Source organism: Myxocyprinus asiaticus, chromosome 42 (assembly GCF_019703515.2).
Source record: "Myxocyprinus asiaticus isolate MX2 ecotype Aquarium Trade chromosome 42, UBuf_Myxa_2, whole genome shotgun sequence".
Classification (NCBI taxonomy): Eukaryota; Metazoa; Chordata; class Actinopteri; order Cypriniformes; family Catostomidae; genus Myxocyprinus; species Myxocyprinus asiaticus.
The window spans coordinates 37103505-37124126 of NC_059385.1; the positions used below are offsets into that span (position 1 = coordinate 37103505).

The 20622-nt window shown below is 35.8% G+C and overlaps 2 protein-coding genes across 5 annotated transcripts in view; one reads left to right on the forward strand and one right to left on the reverse strand.

Moving 5' to 3' along the window:
* Nucleotides 1-12229, forward strand: part of LOC127432465 (zinc finger protein 239-like) — a 162719-nt gene extending 150490 nt beyond the window's left edge. The window contains exons 1-3 of one of the 4 annotated variants that reach the window (XM_051683579.1): nt 8497-8705; nt 8801-9016; nt 9717-12229. In XM_051683579.1, the coding sequence (XP_051539539.1) occupies nt 11008-11913 (906 nt within the window). In that variant the 5' untranslated portion in view covers nt 8497-8705; nt 8801-9016; nt 9717-11007 and the 3' untranslated portion in view covers nt 11914-12229. Of the gene's footprint in view, nt 1-8496; nt 8706-8777; nt 9017-9716 lie in introns of those variants that run through there. The other 3 variants (XM_051683575.1, XM_051683577.1, XM_051683576.1) reach the window with 3 other exon arrangements.
* The window catches only part of LOC127432470 (uncharacterized), a 146041-nt gene extending 128872 nt beyond the window's left edge, over nt 1-17169 (reverse strand). Inside the window, exon 1 of the mRNA XM_051683587.1 lies at nt 16984-17169. Within this exon, the coding sequence (XP_051539547.1) occupies nt 16984-17024 (41 nt within the window). The 5' untranslated portion in view covers nt 17025-17169. The remainder of the gene's footprint in view (nt 1-16983) is intronic.
* Between the last annotated feature and the right edge of the window lie 3453 nt (nt 17170-20622).

A 20622-nucleotide genomic window follows, 5' to 3' on the forward strand; every position in this document is an offset into this window, starting at 1 on the left:
CATTTGTTCTCAATTGTTTCTTTCATTGTTAATGCTGCGTTAGTACATAACATAACGATTGTTTATGCTTAACCGGAAGTTCCGCCCACATCACCCGCAAAGCGTCATGGGACTCAGGAATACTGTAGATAGCTCATATAAATCTCAGGACTTTTTTTTATTATTGTACAAAATTCAAATACAAACCTTTATTGCATACTTCTACAATCAAACACATGGTGTTGGTGTTGACACAATGTTAAGAACAAAAACAAAACAAAAAACCTTTAGACAAATCAAAAGAAAGATTGAGGGTCTTATTCTGTAAGTCTGATACTTCTACTAAAAAGGCAGGGTAAATAGCTCTTGATAGACTTTCCATCTTAGATAGTAAGATCCTCCCGAATATAGTTGTGTTCCTCTGTAGCCACAAATTCAAAATTGTTTTGCATTTAATCAATATTTCTACGAACGTTTTTTTTCTCCCTTATTTCTTTATTTCTGGTGACAGTGATACCCAAGTATTTTAAAATTCCCAGTTATTACAGAAATTGACTATGGTCTCAGTATTTTCAATTTCAGTTATTATTTATTTTATCCTTGTACAGTATTCCTTATTTTCTAACAGATTGGAGCTCAATTTCCAGTAGCTTTTGTTTTTCCTTTTTTCTATTAGCAGAATTTAGTTTCATTTCTATTACACTGTGATCTGTTAATGGGGCTTTGGAAATGTAAATGTCTGAGGCAAGTTCTCTAATTGAATCAGCAGCAAGCCAGTAACCAATTCTGGATTTGCAGGTACCATTAGATTTATACCAGTAGTATTGTTTTATCCCTGGATTCAAACTTCTCTATATATCTACCAGGCAGTTTCTACTAATACATTCCACACCTGTGTGATTAAAGTGGTAACTGTCAAATTTAGAGGGTCATCTATCTTCCCATTCATCAGGTGTCATATCCCAGTCACATCTCATTAGAATAAAGTCTGTAGGATAGAGTGTTTTGAGCTCTGATACAGCATTATTTATATCTTCAAGCATTTGTTTGTTTTGGGCATTAGTTCTATGAGCAAACACATTAATTAATATAAGAAAATGACTTTCAACTTTTAAAACAGCTATTAACCAGTGGCCTTGCCCATCTACCCTGTATGTAATAATATCACCTGGAAACCTGTTGAAACAAATTGCAACACCGGCAGATCTATTGGTCCCATGACTAAATAGTATTCGATCACCCCATTATTTATTCCAAAAGTTCACATCCAAATCGGAAGAACGAGTTTCTTGTAATAAAAGACATTGTGGTTTTCGCCCTTTGCAAAATAAGAATAATGCCTTTCTTTTGACCAAACCTTTTAGACCCCTCAAATTTAAAGAAGTAAATGAAATCGAACAGTTGAACATTACTCTAGAAAATTCGAATAAGAATGAAAATCAAACAACAGAACTTAAAGAGTAAAGCTTTTTTTTTTTTAACAATGTTTAACAAATAACAAAAAGAGTCTCATGTCCTCATGTTACACACCTTTCACATCTACTGTATGTAGATCAAAACTTTCTCCTGTTTAAGAGCTCACAGTTTGAACACTCAGCCGTGCGTGTTTATAGTTCAGTGTTTATAGTTCAGTGTTTATAGTTCAGTGTTTAGTGTATGTAGTTCAGTGTTTGTAGTTCAGTGTTTTATAGTTCAGTGCTTATAGTTCAGTGTTTGTAGTTCAGTGTTTAGTGTTTATAGTTCATTGTTTATAGCTCAGTGTTTGTAGTTCAGTGTTTGTAGTTCAGTGTTTATAGTTCAGTGTTTAGTGTTTATAGTTCAGTGTTTGTAGTTCAGTGTTTAGTGTTTATAGTTCAGTGTTTATAGCTCAGTGTTTATAGTTCAGTGTTTGTAGTTCAGTGTTTAGTGTTTATAGTTCAGTGTTTAGTGTTTATAGTTCAGTGTTTGTAGTTCAGTGTTTAGTGTTTATAGTTCAGTGTTTGTAGTTCAGTGTTTAGTGTTTATAGTTCAGTGTTTATAGTTCAGTGTTTAGTGTATGTAGTTCAGTGTTTGTAGTTCAGTGTTTTATAGTTCAGTGCTTATAGTTCAGTGTTTGTAGTTCAGTGTTTAGTGTTTATAGTTCATTGTTTATAGCTCAGTGTTTGTAGTTCAGTGTTTGTAGTTCAGTGTTTATAGTTCAGTGTTTAGTGTTTATAGTTCAGTGTTTGTAGTTCAGTGTTTATAGATCAGTTTAGTGTTTATAGTTCAGTGTTTGTAGTTCAGTTTTTATAGATCAGTGTTTAGTGTTTATAGTTCAGTGTTTATAGTTCAGTGCTTATAGTTCAGTGTTTGTAGTTCAGTGTTTTTAGTTCAGTGTTTGTAGTTCAGTGTTTAGTGTTTATAGGTAATTGTTTATAGTTCAGTGTTTAGTGTTTATAGTTCAGTGTTTATAGTTCAGTGTTTATAGTTCAGTGTTTAGTGTTTATAGTTCAGTGTTTATAGTTCAGTGCTTATAGTTCAGTGTTTGTAGTTCAGTGTTTTTAGTTCAGTGTTTGTAGTTCAGTGTTTATAGTTCAGTGTTTAGTGTTTATAGTTCAGTGTTTGTAGTTCAGTGTTTAGTGTTTATAGTTCAGTGTTTATAGTTCAGTGTTTGTAGTTCAGTGTTTAGTGTTCAGTGTTTAGTGTTTATAGTTCAGTGTTTAGTGTTTATAGTTCAATGTTTATAGATCAGTGTTTAGTGTTTATAGTTCAGTGTTTTATAGTTCAGTGTTTATAGTTCAGTGTTTGTAGTTCAGTGTTTAGTGTTTATAGTTCATTGTTTATAGCTCAGTGTTTATAGTTCAGTGTTTGTAGTTCAGTGTTTATAGTTCAGTGTTTAGTGTTTATAGTTCAGTGTTTGTAGTTCAGTGTTTATAGATCAGTTTAGTGTTTATAGTTCATTGTTTATAGCTCAGTGTTTATAGTTCAGTGTTTATAGTTCAGTGTTTAGTGTTTGTAGTTCAGTGTTTGTAGTTCAGTGTTTGTAGTTCAGTGTTTAGTGTTTATAGTTCAATGTTTGTAGTTCAGTGTTTATAGATCAGTTTAGTGTTTATAGTTCAGTGTTTGTAGTTCAGTGTTTATAGATCAGTGTTTAGTGTTTATAGTTCAGTGTTTGTAGTTCAGTGTTTAGTGTTTATAGTTCAGTGTTTGTAGTTCAGTGTTTATAGTTCAGTGTTTGTAGTTCAGTGTTTATTGTTCAGTGTTTAGTGTTTATAGTTCAGTGTTTAGTGTTTATAGTTCAGTTTTTATAGTTCAGTGTTTGTAGTTCAGTGTTTATAGTTCAGTGTTTGTAGTTCAGTGTTTAGTGTTTATAGTTCATTGTTTATAGCTCAGTGTTTGTAGTTCAGTGTTTGTAGTTCAGTGTTTATAGTTCAGTGTTTAGTGTTTATAGTTCAGTGTTTGTAGTTCAGTGTTTATAGATCAGTTTAGTGTTTATAGTTCAGTGTTTGTAGTTCAGTGTTTATAGATCAGTGTTTAGTGTTTATAGTTCAGTGTTTGTAGTTCAGTGTTTAGTGTTTATAGTTCAGTGTTTGTAGTTCAGTGTTTATAGTTCAGTGTTTGTAGTTCAGTGTTTATTGTTCAGTGTTTAGTGTTTATAGTTCAGTGTTTAGTGTTTATAGTTCAATGTTTATAGATCAGTGTTTAGTGTTTATAGTTCAGTGTTTTATAGTTCAGTGTTTGTAGTTCAGTGTTTAGTGTTTATAGTTCATTGTTTATAGCTCAGTGTTTATAGTTCAGTGTTTGTAGTTCAGTGTTTATAGTTCAGTGTTTAGTGTTTATAGTTTAGTGTTTATAGATCAGTTTAGTGTTTATAGTTCATTGTTTTATAGTTCAGTGTTTGTAGTTCAGTGTTTAGTGTTTATAGTTCATTGTTTATAGCTCAGTGTTTATAGTTCAGTGTTTGTAGTTCAGTGTTTATAGTTCAGTGTTTAGTGTTTATAGTTCAGTGTTTATAGATCAGTTTAGTGTTTATAGTTCATTGTTTATAGCTCAGTGTTTATAGTTCAGTGTTTATAGTTCAGTGTTTAGTGTTTATAGTTCAGTGTTTATAGTTCAGTGTTTAGTGTTTATAGTTCAGTGTTTGTAGTTCAGCGTTTATAGTTCAGTGTTTATAGTTCAGTGTTTATAGTTCAGTGTTTGTAGTTCAGTGTTTGTAGTTCAGTGTTTATAGTTCAGTGTTTGTAGTTCAGTGTTTATTGTTCAGTGTTTAGTGTTTATAGTTCAGTGTTTAGTGTTTATAGTTCAGTGTTTGTAGTTCAGTGTTTATAGATCAGTGTTTAGTGTTTATAGTTCAGTGCTTATAGTTCAGTGCTTATAGTTCAGTGTTTGTAGTTCAGTGTTTTTAGTTCAGTGTTTGTAGTTCAGTGTTTAGTGTTAACAGGTAATTGTTTATAGTTCAGTGATTAGTGTTTATAGTTCAGTGCTTATAGTTCAGTTTTTATAGTTCAGTGTTTATAGTTCAGTGTTTATTGTTCAGTGTTTAGTATTTATAGTTCAGTGTTTATAGTTCAGTGCTTATAGTTAAGTGTTTGTAGTTCAGTGCTTTTAGTTCAGTGTTTGTAGTTCAGTGTTTAGTGTTTATAGGTAATTGTTTATAGTTCAGTGTTTATAGTTCAGTGTTTAAAGTTCAGATGTTTATAGATCAGTGCTTATAGTTCAGTGCTTATAGTTCAATGTTTGTAGTTCAGTGTTTATAGTTCAGTGTTTAGTGTTTATAGTTCAGTGTTTGTAGTTCAGTGTTTATAGTTCAGTGCTTATATATCAGTGTTTATAGTTCAGTGTTTGTAGTTCAGTGTTTAGTGTTTATAGTTCATTGTTTATAGCTCAGTGTTTGTAGTTCAGTGTTTGTAGTTCAGTGTTTATAGTTCAGTGTTTAGTGTTTATAGTTCAGTGTTTGTAGTTCAGTGTTTATAGATCAGTTTAGTGTTTATAGTTCAGTGTTTGTAGTTCAGTGTTTATAGATCAGTGTTTAGTGTTTATAGTTCAGTGCTTATAGTTCAGTGCTTATAGTTCAGTATTTGTAGTTCAGTGTTTTTAGTTCAGTGTTTGTAGTTCAGTGTTTAGTGTTAACAGGTAATTGTTTATAGTTCAGTGTTTAGTGTTTATAGTTCAGTGTTTATAGTTCAGTGCTTATAGTTCAGTGTTTATAGTTCAGTGTTTATTGTTCAGTGTTTAGTGTTTATAGTTCAGTGTTTATAGTTCAGTGCTTATAGTTAAGTGTTTGTAGTTCAGTGCTTTTAGTTCAGTGTTTGTAGTTCAGTGTTTAGTGTTTATAGGTAATTGTTTATAGTTCAGTGTTTATAGTTCAGTGTTTAAAGTTCAGATGTTTATAGATCAGTGTTTATAGATCAGTGCTTATAGTTCAGTGCTTATAGTTCAATGTTTGTAGTTCAGTGTTTATAGTTCAGTGTTTAGTGTTTATAGTTCAGTGTTTGTAGTTCAGTGTTTATAGTTCAGTGCTTATATATCAGTGTTTATAGTTCAGTGTTTGTAGTTCAGTGTTTAGTGTTTATAGTTCATTGTTTATAGCTCAGTGTTTGTAGTTCAGTGTTTGTAGTTCAGTGTTTATAGTTCAGTGTTTAGTGTTTATAGTTCAGTGTTTGTAGTTCAGTGTTTATAGATCAGTTTAGTGTTTATAGTTCAGTGTTTATAGATCAGTGTTTAGTGTTTATAGTTCAGTGCTTATAGTTCAGTGCTTATAGTTCAGTGTTTGTAGTTCAGTGTTTTTAGTTCAGTGTTTGTAGTTCAGTGTTTAGTGTTAACAGGTAATTGTTTATAGTTCAGTGTTTAGTGTTTATAGTTCAGTGTTTATAGTTCAGTGTTTATAGTTCAGTGCTTATAGTTCAGTGTTTATAGTTCAGTGTTTATAGTTCAGTGCTTATAGTTCAGTGTTTTTAGTTCAGTGTTTATTGTTCAGTGTTTAGTGTTTATAGTTCAGTGTTTGTAGTTCAATGTTTATAGATCAGTTTAGTGTTTATAGTTCAGTGTTTGTAGTTCAGTGTTTATTGTTCAGTGTTTAGTGTGTATAGTTCAGTGTTTATAGTTCAGTGCTTTTAGTTCAGTGTTTGTAGTTCAGTGTTTAGTGTTTATAGGTAATTGTTTATAGTTCAGTGTTTATAGTTCAGTGTTTAAAGTTCAGATGTTTATAGATCAGTGTTTATAGATCAGTGCTTATAGTTCAGTGCTTATAGTTCAATGTTTGTAGTTCAGTGTTTATAGTTCAGTGTTTAGTGTTTATAGTTCAGTGTTTGTAGTTCAGTGTTTATAGTTCAGTGTTTAGTGTATGTAGTTCAGTGTTTGTAGTTCAGTGTTTTATAGTTCAGTGCTTATAGTTCAGTGTTTGTAGTTCCGTGTTTAGTGTTTATAGTTCATTGTTTATAGCTCAGTGTTTATAGTTCAGTGTTTGTAGTTCAGTGTTTATAGTTCAGTGTTTAGTGTTTATAGTTCAGTGTTTGTAGTTCAGTGTTTATAGATCAGTTTAGTGTTTATAGTTCAGTGTTTGTAGTTCAGTGTTTATAGATCAGTGTTTAGTGTTTATAGTTCAGTGTTTATAGTTCAGTGTTTGTAGTTCAGTTTTTATAGATCAGTGTTTAGTGTTTATAGTTCAGTGTTTATAGTTCAGTATTTGTAGTTCAGTGTTTTTAGTTCAGTGTTTGTAGTTCAGTGTTTAGTGTTTATAGGTAATTGTTTATAGTTCAGTGTTTAGTGTTTATAGTTCAGTGTTTATAGTTCAGTGCTTATAGTTCAGTGTTTATAGTTCAGTGTTTATTGTTCAGTGTTTAGTGTTTATAGTTCAGTGCTTGTAGTTCAGTGTTTGTAGTTCAGTGTTTGTAGTTCAGTGTTTATAGTTCAGTGTTTAGTGTTTATAGTTCAGTGTTTGTAGTTCAGTGTTTATAGTTCAGTGTTTGTAGTTCAGTGTTTATAGTTCAGTGTTTAGTGTTTATAGTTCAGTGTTTGTAGTTCAGTGTTTAGTGTTTATAGTTCAGTGTTTATAGTTCAGTGTTTGTAGTTCAGTGTTTAGTGTTTATAGTTCAGTGTTTGTAGTTCAGTGTTTATAGTTCAGTGTTTGTAGCTCAGTGTTTATAGTTCAGTGTTTTTAGTTCTGTGTTTATTGTTCAGTGTTTAGTGTTTATAGTTCAGTGTTTGTAGTTCAATGTTTATAGATCAGTTTAGTGTTTATAGTTCAGTGTTTGTAGTTCAGTGTTTATTGTTCAGTGTTTAGTGTGCATAGTTCAGTGTTTATAGTTCAGTGCTTATAGTTCAGTGTTTGTAGTTCAGTGTTTTTAGTTCAGTGTTTGTAGTTTATAGGTAATTGTTTATAGTTCAGTGTTTATAGTTCAGTGTTTAAAGTTCAGATGTTTATAGATCAGTATTTATAGATCAGTGCTTATAGTTCAGTGCTTATAGTTCAATGTTTGTAGTTCAGTGTTTATAGTTCAGTGTTTAGTGTTTATAGTTCAGTGTTTGTAGTTCAGTGTTTAATGTTTATAGTTCAGTTTTTGTAGTTCAGTGTTTAGTGTTTATTGTTAATATGTTTATAGTTCAGTGTTTGTAGTTCAGTGTTTATAGATCAGTGTTTAGTGTTTATAGTTCAGTGTTTGTAGTTCAGTGTTTATAGATCAGTTTAGTGTTTATAGTTCAGTGTTTATAGTTCAGTGTTTAGTGTTTATAGTTCAGTGTTTGTAGTTCAGTGTTTATAGATCAGTTTAGTGTTTATATTTCAGTGTTTATAGTTCAGTGTTTAGTGTTTATAGTTAATTGTTTATAGTTCAGTGCTTCTAGTTCAGTGTTTATAGTTCAGTGTTTATAGATCAGTTTAGTGTTTATATTTCAGTGTTTATAGTTCAGTGTTTAGTGTTTATAGTTCAGTGTTTATAGTTCAGTGCTTCTAGTTCAGTGTTTGTAGTTCAGTGTTTAAAGTTCAGATGTTTATATATAGGTGTTTATAGATCAGTGTTTATAGTTCAGTGCTTATAGTTCAGTGTTTGTAGTTCAGTGTTCATAGTTCAGTGTTTAATGTTTGTAGTTCAGTGTTTATTGTTCAGTGTTTATAGTTCAGTGTTTATAGTTAAGATGTTGAAGATGAGTTTGCAGGTGGATTTGATGAGTTGTGCATCAGTAGTATGTGTTTGAAATCCTCCTGATGAACCTAGTGTTGATTGTGTTGTCACTCCAGTACAGCAGGAGGTGCTGTAAAGCTCTTTAGTCTGCCGGTAAACTCACTAAAGAAAGAAAGACCTCACAGTTTGAACACTCAGCCAGTGTGTAATTATAGTTCAGTGTTCATTGTTCAGAAGTTTATAGTTCAGATGTTTATAGTTCAGTGTTTATAGTTCAGATGATGAAGAAGAGTTTGGAGGTGGATTTGATGTGCTGTAAATCAGTAGTATGTGTTTGAAATCCTCCTGATGAATCTAGTGTTGATTGTGTTGTCACTCCAGTACAGCAGAAGGCGCTGTGAAGCTGTTTAGTCCACCAGTAAACTCTTTAAAGAAAGAAAGAAGAGCTCACAGTTTGACCATTTAGCCAGTGTGTGTTTTTAGTTCAGTGTTTAAAGTTCAAATGTTGATGATGAGTTTGCATGTGGATTTGATGTGCTGTAAATCATTACTGATCTGTCCATGCTGGATATTGATGATTTAATGACAGAAATCTCTCAGCTGAAGAAAGAGGTGGTGTTACTGGAGGCAAAGCTGAGGGAAAGAGAGGTTTGTACAGGTTCAACACACTGAGTCAGACAGCTATATATTTTATATATCGATGTTCAATGTATAAATTAGTGTGATTGTGTTGTGTTTGTCAGATTTCAGATCAGAGATCCAGAGACACACAGGACTCAGAGCTCAGCCTCACTTTACTCTGTTATACTGATGCTCAGGAGAGTGTGTGTGACAGTAATCAGGGTGATCAAACCTCCACAGAGTCTCTGGAGAACAGCAGATGCTCATGGAGATGACAGAACAAGCCATAGCAAAGGAACATTCCTATCATCATGCGGAGGTGTATATTATTCTTTCAGGTATGTTTGTTCAAATTTAAATGTAAAAATGTATTTAAAAAAAGTAAGAAGTGTAATATGTTAATCAAAAATGTAAATTAAAAAATGTTAAGTCCACAGTATGGCATATCAATTACATTATAAACCAAGCAGCTGTTTGTGTCAGTGTTATTATTGCAAAAAAAAAAAAAAAAAAAAAAGCATTCCTGTTAAAATAAATGATCAAATGCTAAGTAAAAACCATAACAAGGGAAACCACTTAAGTAACAGTTTTAAATTAATTTGGTGTTGCACTGGTGCCACCAGACTCAAGCTTCATAACAATAGCAATTCCACAGTGTTTTTCATTCACTACAGTTGTGTAATATTCTCAGATGGTATTCGGCTGAACTCGATGGTGACGCAGCTCAGATTTTGAGCCCAGGGGCTTTTCAAACAGACAGAGTACAACAGAATGTAACAGAATGCAGCAATCTCAAATGCATATTTTCAGCTTGACACAGCGTTTTAAAACACATTACTTATGCTTGAAAACAGTGATTATAGAGCAGATTGCAATGGTCAGAGACCTCTACCTTAAAGCCCAAAGTATACTTTGTTCAAACGTGAATGCTGAGCGTATGCATACTGCACGAGTGATGCAAAGTTCATCATCAACAGGGTATGCGAGCTCTGTACACGTGCAGCCAGAGTTTCTAACCACGCATCTTTGAACGCGCAGAATGCACATGCATCTGGAATTATTTGCAGTAACTCGTGGGTCCACAAGATGACAATACTCACCACTGAGACGTTGCTTTCATGAAGAAGCACAAGAAGATGCAATCTGCGGTAAACAAGAGCAGTCAAAGGTAGAAACATCAACAGTTGACGTGCATCTCAAGAACACGTGTTATGGAGGTCAGGAGATACCTGTATTTGTGTAACTGTAGTCTGAAGGACAAAAATACACCTTTATGGGTATAAACTCCTGAAGAGAAAAGTCCTGTAGCATAGCAACTATAGCAGTTGTGAAGTGCATGCATCAGCCCAGTTCAGTTTTGATGTTAACGTTCCGTATGCGTACATTCGAAAGCGTTTACGCACACAGTCAAATGGAGTATACTTTGGAAGGGTTTGGTTTCGAATGTACGCAAACGGAGCATTAACGTCAAAACTGAGGTATACTTCGGGCTTATAGGGTTGTTCACACTGAACGCATTTGCAATTATGAAACAAAAAGGAGTGATTTGTAAATTCTATTCACCCTGTGCTGTATTAAAAGCACTACAACAGCACATTATTTGATGTTTTACCTTGTGAATTTATTATTAGTATTTTTTTTAAATATACACCCATTTCAAATCAGACAATTACAATACGCCCCCAAAAAATTGGGACAGTTGAGCATTTACCACTGTGTAACATCACCATTTCTTGTAATAACACTTAAGCATTTAGGCACTGAAGACAATGCAATAACAATTTTCCCCCATTCTTCCATTACGCAGGTCTTCAGCTGCGCAATTGTACGGGGCCTTTGTTGCCGTATTTTGAGCTTCATACTGCACCACACATTCTCAATCGGAGACAGGTCTGGACTGCAGGCAGGCCAATCTAGTGCACGCACTCTCCGCTTACACAGCCATGCACTTGTAATTCAGGCAGAATGTGGTTTGGCGTTGTCCTGCTGGAAAATGCAGGGATGTCCCTGCAAAAGACAGTGTGTGGATGGCAGCATATGTTGTTCTAAAATTTGTACATACAGTATCTTTCTGCATTAATGGTGCCCTCACAGATGTGCAAGTTACCCATGTCTTGGGCACTGACATACCCCCACACCATTAAAAGTCATGTAGGGTGACCGTGTGAAGTACCATTAAAAGCTGATATTCTGATATGGATGACAAGATATATAGAGATTCGTTTCGTTACCCTTTTGAATCTCAGTCGAATCTTGAGGCTAGTAAAGATTCACACCTCTAGTAGTTATTGTGATAATCGCTATCTTATCAATTACTGTACATACTGTCATGTTCCTTTCAGATTCAGCTTCTGATGGAGAAACGACTTCATCAAAACAGCGTCTGACAGCTTCTGGCAAAAGAGTGTCGCAGGGACGTTCAGCAAAACATAAGCAGAAGTTCTTCAAATGCAGGACATGTTGGAGGAGCTTTCCTACCAGGGGAAAAAGAAACCGTCATTCAAAGGTGCACAAAGTAAAAGAGTTTAAGTGTGAGCAGTGTGGGAAGGTTTTCTTAGCTGCCTCTACATTAAAAAGTCACATGAAGTCACACAGTGACGAAAAGCCTTTCCAATGCAGTGAGTGTGACAAGTGTTTCAGATTCAAAGGAAATCTTGTTGCTCATGAGAGAATACACACAGGGGAGAAACCGTACAAGTGTCCTTACTGTGAGAAGAGATTCAACTACGGACCATATCTAAACAAACACATTCGTTCTCACACCAATGAGAGGCCGTATGAGTGCAGTGAATGTGGGAAAACCTTTACACGCTTAGATTCTCTTAAGTCACATCAGAAAACACACTCTGATCAGAAACCCTATAGATGCACATACTGTGATAAACGTTTCCATCGTAAGTCTCAGCTGATACGTCATGAGAGAATGCACTCTGGAGAGAAACCTTATCTCTGCTCTTACTGTGGAAAGAGCTTTTCTGGTCCAAGTGATTTGAAAGTTCATGTAAGAGTGCATACAGGAGAAAAGCCTTATCACTGCAGCGTTTGTGAGAAGAGTTTCCGTCAACACTATGCTCTAGCACTGCACCAAAGAATACACACAGGAGAAAGACCTTACAAATGCACTCAGTGTGACAAAACGTTTGCCTACAAAAAGGTCCTGAAAACCCACCAGAGAGTGCATGCAGGAGAGAACTTTACAGCTGCTCCATCTGTAGGGAGAGATTTGCTTATTTAGGGTTTTAATACTCATCAGAAGAAACATGCTAAAAAAACAAGAATCATCATAGTGTGTTTTCATGGCTCAGTGAATGAAGAGACTCTTTCAGCTCATCCAGAATCAGTACATCAAGCTTTCCCTGCAAACAGGGGGCAGAATCACACTGAGCTTTCTTGTGGATTGGGAGAAGAGATGGAGAGAGTTGAACACTTTGGAGAGTCAAATACTTGGAATATATTTGTGTTGGGGAAGACAGGACAATGCTAATAACACTGGTTAATATTGCACTTGATGATCTTGCTGTAATTGTTCTATTTCAATAAAATGCACGACTTGGCACAACAAAGCTTCTAGTATTGCATAAAAATAGTTTCATCACAAGAATACATTTTTTAAATATATATGCACTCACCGAACACTTTATTAAGAACACCTCTAAACCTGCTGTTTTTATTTGATTAACTAATCAGCCAATCGTGTGGCAGCAGTGCAATTCATAAAGTCACGCAGATACAGCTCAGGAGCTTCAGTTAAGACCAAAGTATATTGTGCATAGTTTTCGTGATGCAAATTTCATCATAAGCACAGCCGCGCTGGCAGTCCGTGCGGCAGCCAGATTTTCTTGACTCACGACGCGGTCATCAGCTGTGCGCGGTGCTCGTTTATGCGCTAGCTATTGACTGTACTTGAAGAGTATCACAAAGCAGTTGCAGTGAACATGCGCTTGTGTTCAGAAGAGTAAACTCACAAAGGCAACGCGGTCGACTGAGTGCGAGCCGATCTGGAACGTGCAAAAACAAAGTATACCTGGGCCTTTAATTATCACATCAACTATCAGAATGTGGAAAAATCTGATCTCAGTGATTTCGACCATGGCATGATTGTTGGTGCCAGACGGGCTGGTCAGAATGGTTTCAGAAACAAAAAACATCCAGTGAGTGTCAGTTCTGCGGAAGTAAACGCCTTGTTGATGAGAGCGGTCAATGAAGAATGGCCAGACTTGTTCGAGCTAACACAAAAGGCTATGGTAACTCTGTACCAGGGCTGGCCCAAGCCTTTATGGGGCCCTAAGCAGAATTTGATTTTGGTGCTGCCAGTACAATTGACTATTGTCAATGCTTGATTATTCGCACACTAAAAATTTAACACACCCATTATCAATTTTATTAGTTGTAGCTCTGTTGCTTACATCATACCAATGTCTGCACCCTTCTAAGGTTTTTAATTGTAACAGTAGCAAACCCACAAGAAGTAGAAGGACCTATAAGGAAATTACATTAATAATTACAAATATGAATCTCAGGATATTCTACAGTAAACTGAGCAAATACAAAGGCTGCTGTGCTATTAACTTAACTGCCACAACTGCTGAGGTTGAAACAGACAAGGAAGGAACAGTAGGATCAGTGGATGCAGGTGCTGGTAAGTGCTCCTCGCCTGCAGAGGATGGACCTGATGAAAGCTGAAAATAATAATAATTATTATTATTATTATTATTATTATTATGATAAAAGCTAGCCATGTTAGATGTCATATTAGAAGGTGATGCAACTGCTTGTCAAAAACAAAAAAAAAAAGATCTCACAAAAGGCATGGTTTATCCATATAAATATATTGATCTGGTATTGTTAAAAAGTCACCTGCTGTATCATCAGCTGTAGCACTGGCACCTGGGGCAGGTGGCGTTGGTTGTGCAACACCTCCAAAATATTTCAACAGTGCTCCTTGGGAAGTTTCATAAGAGTACATATTTGACTGAACAGAATGTTATTTTAACAACATAAATTATTATACACAGCAGTAAGCCATCTGTACACCTAAAACAACAACTCTTAATCTATAATTAGCTAATTGAGGCATGATGATTTTGGAATATAATAGCAAAGACCCTAAAATGGTAGGCTAATGTAAATAATAAGCTGTTATCAGTACCAAGTGGAACAGTAGCTTAATTTTATTACAAAAATATACACCCAGGAACAAGTTATTTTTACACAGAAGACAAAAACTTTAATCTAAAACTAGCTAAGTAATATGTTGTATTATAAAATATTAAGATGTCAAGGCTATTTACGGATGTTTAATCAAACGTGAACTTTCCTAAAACAAGAAGATATGCTACCTAGGCTATGTTAACTAACTAGCCAGTTAACGTTAGCTCGCAACATAGCCTAGCTAATTCACATACCTTTATCTTGCTGTTTTTTTCTCTTCCTCTGTTTTCTTCTTTTTCTTTTCTCTGCACCAGAGGGATATGTCCTTTTTTGTGACATTGCTGTTTTGCTGCAATTCTGCTGCCTCTTCTATCAACTAACTGTCTGACTGTGCTTTCATCCTGCAGCCCGATAACATAATATTGCATTTAATATTGCGTTTTTGTATAATTACCATTGTCAATTGACATTATATTTATATAAATCAAGCTGTCATTTCACGTGCTCTTGGGGGCCCAAAGCAGCCGCTTAGTTCACTTTTGCCTTGGGCCGGCTCTGCTCTGTACAATTGTAGTGAGCAGAATAGCATCTCAGAATGCACAACACACCAAACCTTGAGGCGGATAAGCTACAACAATAGAAGACCACGTCAGGCACTTTAGGACCATAGTTTTTCTAATTTAGTGCTCGGTGAGTGTAGTATCAATAACAGAAATCAATTGAAGGTGCTGTATAACTTCCACGAGACTGAGCCGCTGAATTAGTTTAGAATAACGTAAAGGTGAGAGACCATTTCTAGGTGAACTACTCCTTTTTGAGCAGAGACAGACATACATTTGGTTGCAGTTCATGAGCCCTGGTCTCTTTTGAAAGAAGACACTAAAGAGATTGTTGTATAAAATCATAAAATAGTTTGAGCTCAAATTTACAGTTAAATACTTGTAAATATTTTCATAAAAACACATGACACTGTCTTTGCCACAACTTAAAAACGCAGTGAAATAAAGGGCATACATATTTCTCATGATAATTCACCTACTTTTGAGTCGTATTATTTTCTAAAAGCCTACTTAAAAAGCTGGCCAGATAACCACAATCATTCAATTAATTTCCAATATGCACACTTTCTCTTTTTGTCTTATGCCTGAGATTCGTAAAACTGCTGCGTTAATGTTTACTCAAAAAAAAAAAAAAAAAAAAAAAAAAAAAGGGGTATTGTTACATAATTAAAGCAGAAATTTGGCCATATCTGATTTTCAAATTATTCACAGCAGCGCCATCTTAATTTTTGATGGGAATGACAATGAGGCTGTGAGGGATGGATAGAATGAGCTGTACTGTAGTTTAACATGTTCATGGATCATTCTGCTGACAAAATGTTGAAAAAAATATCTTTCCAGGAACATTCAGTAGACAAAATCTCCAGACAACATGAAATATGGAAAATCAGATTGTATCTAAAAGCTTTATACAGCTTTATACTGAGTGTGCCATTGAAGAGATGGCAAGTCTATCCCTCACAGATAGGGTTGCCACCCATCCTGTAAAATACGGGATCGTCACGTATTTAAAGATAAAATGCAGATAAATGCATCCCATATCGAATCAATAGGGGACGTGATTTGTCCTGTATTTAAGCTGGTCTGATGGTGTCACGGTGAAATCGTTCCAGATTGCAAATGTAACTTGGAAAATTTTCCAATTTGGCAGTGTTGGGTAATGCTACTTTTAAAAGTAACTTGTTAGAATATTGCTTTATTCTTTCAAAAAGTAACTTATTTAAAAAGTACATTTTTATGGAAAGCATGATGTTATTTTTGCGTTACATTTTTCTCACAGCCACTTTCTCTTCTGCTATGCATTCCATACAAATAAGCCATGCATTGCATACAAGAGACGTTACAGGTCATGCTAGCTACTGTACAACATATCAAAACAACATAGTAAACAAACAGATATTTAGAAAGTAGGTCTTCACGTCATGTTTATAAAGAATCAATAACATGAATATGCATAATTTGTTTTCCATCAACATGTCAGCCAATATGAATAATGAAGAATAAACACTGTCTAACCTAAAGCAGCAAAGTCCAACACTTGAACCTGCATCATATACACTATATTGCCAAAAGTATTCGCTCACCCATCCAAATAATTGAATTCAGGTGTTCCAATCACTTCCATGGCCACAGGTGTATAAAATGAAGCACCTAGGCATGCAGACTGCTTCTACAAACATTTGTGAAAGAATGGGCCGCTCTCAGGAGCTCAGTAAATTCCAGCGTGGTACTGTGATAGGATGCCACCTCTGCAACAAGTCCAGTCGTGAAATTTCCTCGCTACTAAATATTCCACAGTCAACTGTCAGTGGTATTATAACAAAGTGGAAGCGATTGGGAATGACAGCAACTCAGCCACGAAGTGGTAGGCCACGTAAAATTACAGAGCGGGGTCAGCGGATGCTGAGGCGCATAGTGCGGAGAGGTCGCCAACTTTCTGCAGAGTCAATCGCTACAGACCTCCAAAGTTCATGTGGCCTTCAGATTAGCTCAAGAATAGTGCATAGAGAGCTTCATGGAATGGTTTTCCATGGCCGAGCAGCTGCATCCAAGCCATACATCACCAAGTGCAATGCAAAGCATCGGATGCAGTGGTGTAAAGCATGCCGCCACTGGACTCTAGAGCAGTGGAGACGCGTTCTCTGGAGTGACGAATCACGCTTCTCCATCTGGCAATCTGATGGACGAGTCTGGGTTTGGCGGTTGCCAGGAGAACGGTACTTGTCTGACTGCATTGTGCCAACTGTGAAGTTTGGTGGAGGGGGATTATGGTGTGGGGTTGTTTTTCAGGAGCTGGGCTTGGCCCCTTAGTTCCAGTGAAAGGAACTCTGAATGCTTCAGCATACCAAGAGATTTTGGACAATTCCATGCTCCCAACTTTGTGGGAACAGTTTGGGGATGGCCCCTTCCTGTTCCAACATGACTGCGCACCAGTGCACAAAACAAGGTCCATAAAGACATGGATGAGTGAGTTTGGTGTGGAAGAACTTGACTGGCCTGCACAGAGTCCTGACCTCAACCCGATAGAGCACCTTTGGGATGAATTAGAGCGAAGACTGTGAGCCAGGCCTTCTCGTCCAACATCAGTGTCTGACCTCACAAATGCGCTTCTGGAAGAATGGTCAAAAATTCCCATAAACACACTCCTAAACCTTGTGGAAAGCCTTCCCAGAAGAGTTGAAGCTGTTATAGCTGCAAAGGGTGGGCCGACGTCATATTAAACCCTATGGATTAAGAATGGGATGTCACTTAAGTTCATATGCGTCTAAAGGCAGATGAGCGAATACTTTTGGCAATATAGTGTATGTCATCATGAGCTGTGCCCATCGACAATGCCAGAGTACTTGAGATGTTTTTCAAAAGTGAGGATAAAATTCTGTGGGGAATGCCAGTCTAACATGTTCAAGGAATGTGTCTGATAATAAAATAATAGTTTTCACATAAGTCATCTCAGTACAGGCGTATAGTGCATATAGACGCCACAACTTCAAAGGTGCATGTTGATACAACTTGAATGGAATCATTTTTAATGCTACCAAAATGCCATAAAAACAGTTTGTTTCATGAATCAAACTACTTGTTTATTATAAAACAAAAATTTAGAATATTTTTAGAAACCAAGACATTTTCTCTGCATATCCAATCGATGTAGAGGAGAGAGTGGAGTGATAGAGCCAATTAATGGATGGAGATTATTAGGAAGCCATGATTGAGAAAGGCCAATGGGGGGAATTTGGTCAGGACACTGGGGTTACACCCCTACTCTTTTTGAGAAGTGTCCAGGGATTTTTAATGACCACAGAGAGTCAGGACCTCGGTTTAATGTCTCATCCAAAGGACAGTGCCTGTTTACAGTATAGTCTCTCCATCACTATACTGGAGCATTATTACCTACACAGTCTGCAGGGTGAGCTGGACTCTCTAATAACACTGAAGAAACAAACATACCTGATTTCATTTTAGACCATAATATCAGACTTTTTAAATAAAGTAATACATTGCTTTTGTACACCTCTACTGTCCCTGTATTGCGAGAAATCAGGAGTAAAAATGTGCAAACGTTGGGGAGGAGACGTAGTACATGACTGGCATTGTAGTTCTACAGAGTGTGAGACCAGAGATTATTTAGCAGAGACGAGTCACTTCTATTTAAATTAATTGGAGAAATTGGAACGCCCAACTAAGAAGCTCTGTCACCCAACAGTCAATGGATGTAGAAAGGAAGTCCCGCCTTGCACGACACCATTGAAGATGTGTTCAGTAAAGATGATGAAGATGAGAAGAAAAAACACAGCAGAAAAACCAAATTATGTCAGTGATTTTGTTCCTTCAGGTATGTTTGTTTCTTCAGTGTTATTTTGAAAAACAACTTACACTAAAATAACCAATATAACCAAATTTCTATTTCTGTTCATTAAAATGGACATTAGTATCAGTCTGAGAGGGTTTGGGCTTCACTCCAACTCAGTTGTACAAAAATGTAAACAAATGTCAGTTCCTTTTTCTATTCTCAAAATAACCATGAGTAATCGTACTGACAAACAAAGATAGTAAACATCAAAACCTTGTATTGCATTTTTTAAGGGTTTCATTTTTATTCAAAACTGTTCAGCATTTTGAGCAACCACCACTGTTTTCATCCACATATGTTGTCAGAACTCTTCTAGTTTAATTTTAATTAGTTCAATTTTCCGTTCTGCTGCACACAAAGACTTTACATTACTTTTATCTTGCTCTCCAAACACACAATACTCCAATTCCCACCCTTTCCGTTCTGTTTTAAATAGTTATATAATATTAGCATTTATATCTGAGGTTGACAGGCGTTCTTCATGTGTCATACAAACGACTGGACTGGTTCTGGACTAGGGCTGTCAACAGGGCTGAGAAACTTAATTTTATGGTCAAAGTCAATTAATTTATAGAGCACATTTAAAAACAACAAGTGTATACCAAAGTGCTGTACATGGGCAAATAAAACAATGAATTAAGGGGAAATAAAAAATTAAATTGACATTAAAAACAATACAATATACATTCATACAAAAGCCAAAGAATATAGATGCATCTTCAGATGTGATTTAAAAATGTGAAGCATAGGAGCAGATCTAATGTCTAGAGGTATGTTATTCCATAGTCTAGTGCCGACTACGGAGAAGGCACAATCCCCTTTAAACTTCAAGCATGAGCGTGGTATATGCAGGAAAAGTTTATCAGAGGATCTGAGAGTCCTGGAGGATTGTTGATGACTAAGGAGTTCTGAGAGATAAGATGGGGCTAAACCATTAATAGCTTTAAAACAAATAACAAAATCTTAAAATGAATCCTGTATTGGACTGGTAACCAGTGAAGAGATGCTAGAATAGGTGAAATACTTTCCTTCTTCCTTGTTCCAGTCAGTAAATTAGCAGTTGCATTTTGGACTAACTGCAAGCGATACAGAGATGAATGACCAAGACCCACGTACAGTGCTTTACAATAGTTAAGTCTGGATGAGATGAAGGCAAGAATAACTATCTCCAAATCCTTAAATTAGAGCAATGGTTTTAATTTAGCAATCAACCTGATTTGGAAAAAGCTGCTTTTCACCACAGCACTTAATTGTTTTTCAACATTTAGGGCCATGTCAAAGATCACTCCCAAGTTATTAGCAAAGGGGTGAACATTTAATTACAGTGTCACTAGATTGCTAGTGATATCAGAGACAGTGTTAGGGAGGCCAAACACAACAGTTTCAGTCTTGCTCTCAATTAGCTGGAGAAAGTTTCAGCATTTCATTTCTTCAAAGCATTTAAAAATGTTGGAATATTAATCATCAGAACTAAGTGGGACATTCAGATGTGTATCATCGTCGTAACAATGATATGAAATGTACCCAGGGGAAGCATATATAAAGAAAATAAAATAGGGCCTAAAATGGAACCTTGAGGTACCCCACAAGTGAAAGGTGCAGAAGGAGAGACGAATTCCCAATCCTAACACTCAAGAGTTCTATCTGAAAGGTAAGATGTAAACCAATCTAAGGCTGTGCCTTTAATACCAACTTCACAGCTATGTATGATGAACTGTATCGAAAGCAGCACTAAGATCGAGCAACATTAAAATTGCAGGTCTTCCAGTATCCAAAATGTTGTTTTCAGATAGGAATGAAGAGAGCTGAGAAAAAAACTATTTTCTCCAGGGTTTTTTATAAAAATGGCCATTTAGAAATGGGCCGGAAATTGTTAAGGTTGGTAGGATCCACATTTGGTTACTTAAGAAGTAGCTGGATCACTGCTTACTTAAAGCAGGATGGAACAATGCCATTATATAAGGAGCTATTCATAATAGTCAACACACTAGAACCAACAGTGTCCAGCACTCTCTGAGGACCTGTGCTGGAATAACATCAACAGAAGAGGTGGTATGCTTTATCAAATGGACTATATCTATTAACTCAGTGATCAAACAAAACAGAACAAGTGAATGGTTCAGAGGGGTCATGACTACTAGTGGTAACGCAAGATTTTTAAAGCATCAACGTTACCAATAAAGAAATCTAAAAATGCTATACAAGTCTCAGGTGTAGCATCAAGACAAGAGGTAGCAGTGGGAGTAAGCACTGTATTTATCATGTGTGAGAAATAGGCCTCAGATGGAACAATGTGACCTTGTTGCTTGCTTATCTGCTTTGTATGTTTTTGGCACTGTCTTGATCACAAAATTTACTTGATAAGAATGTACTTCTGTAAGCG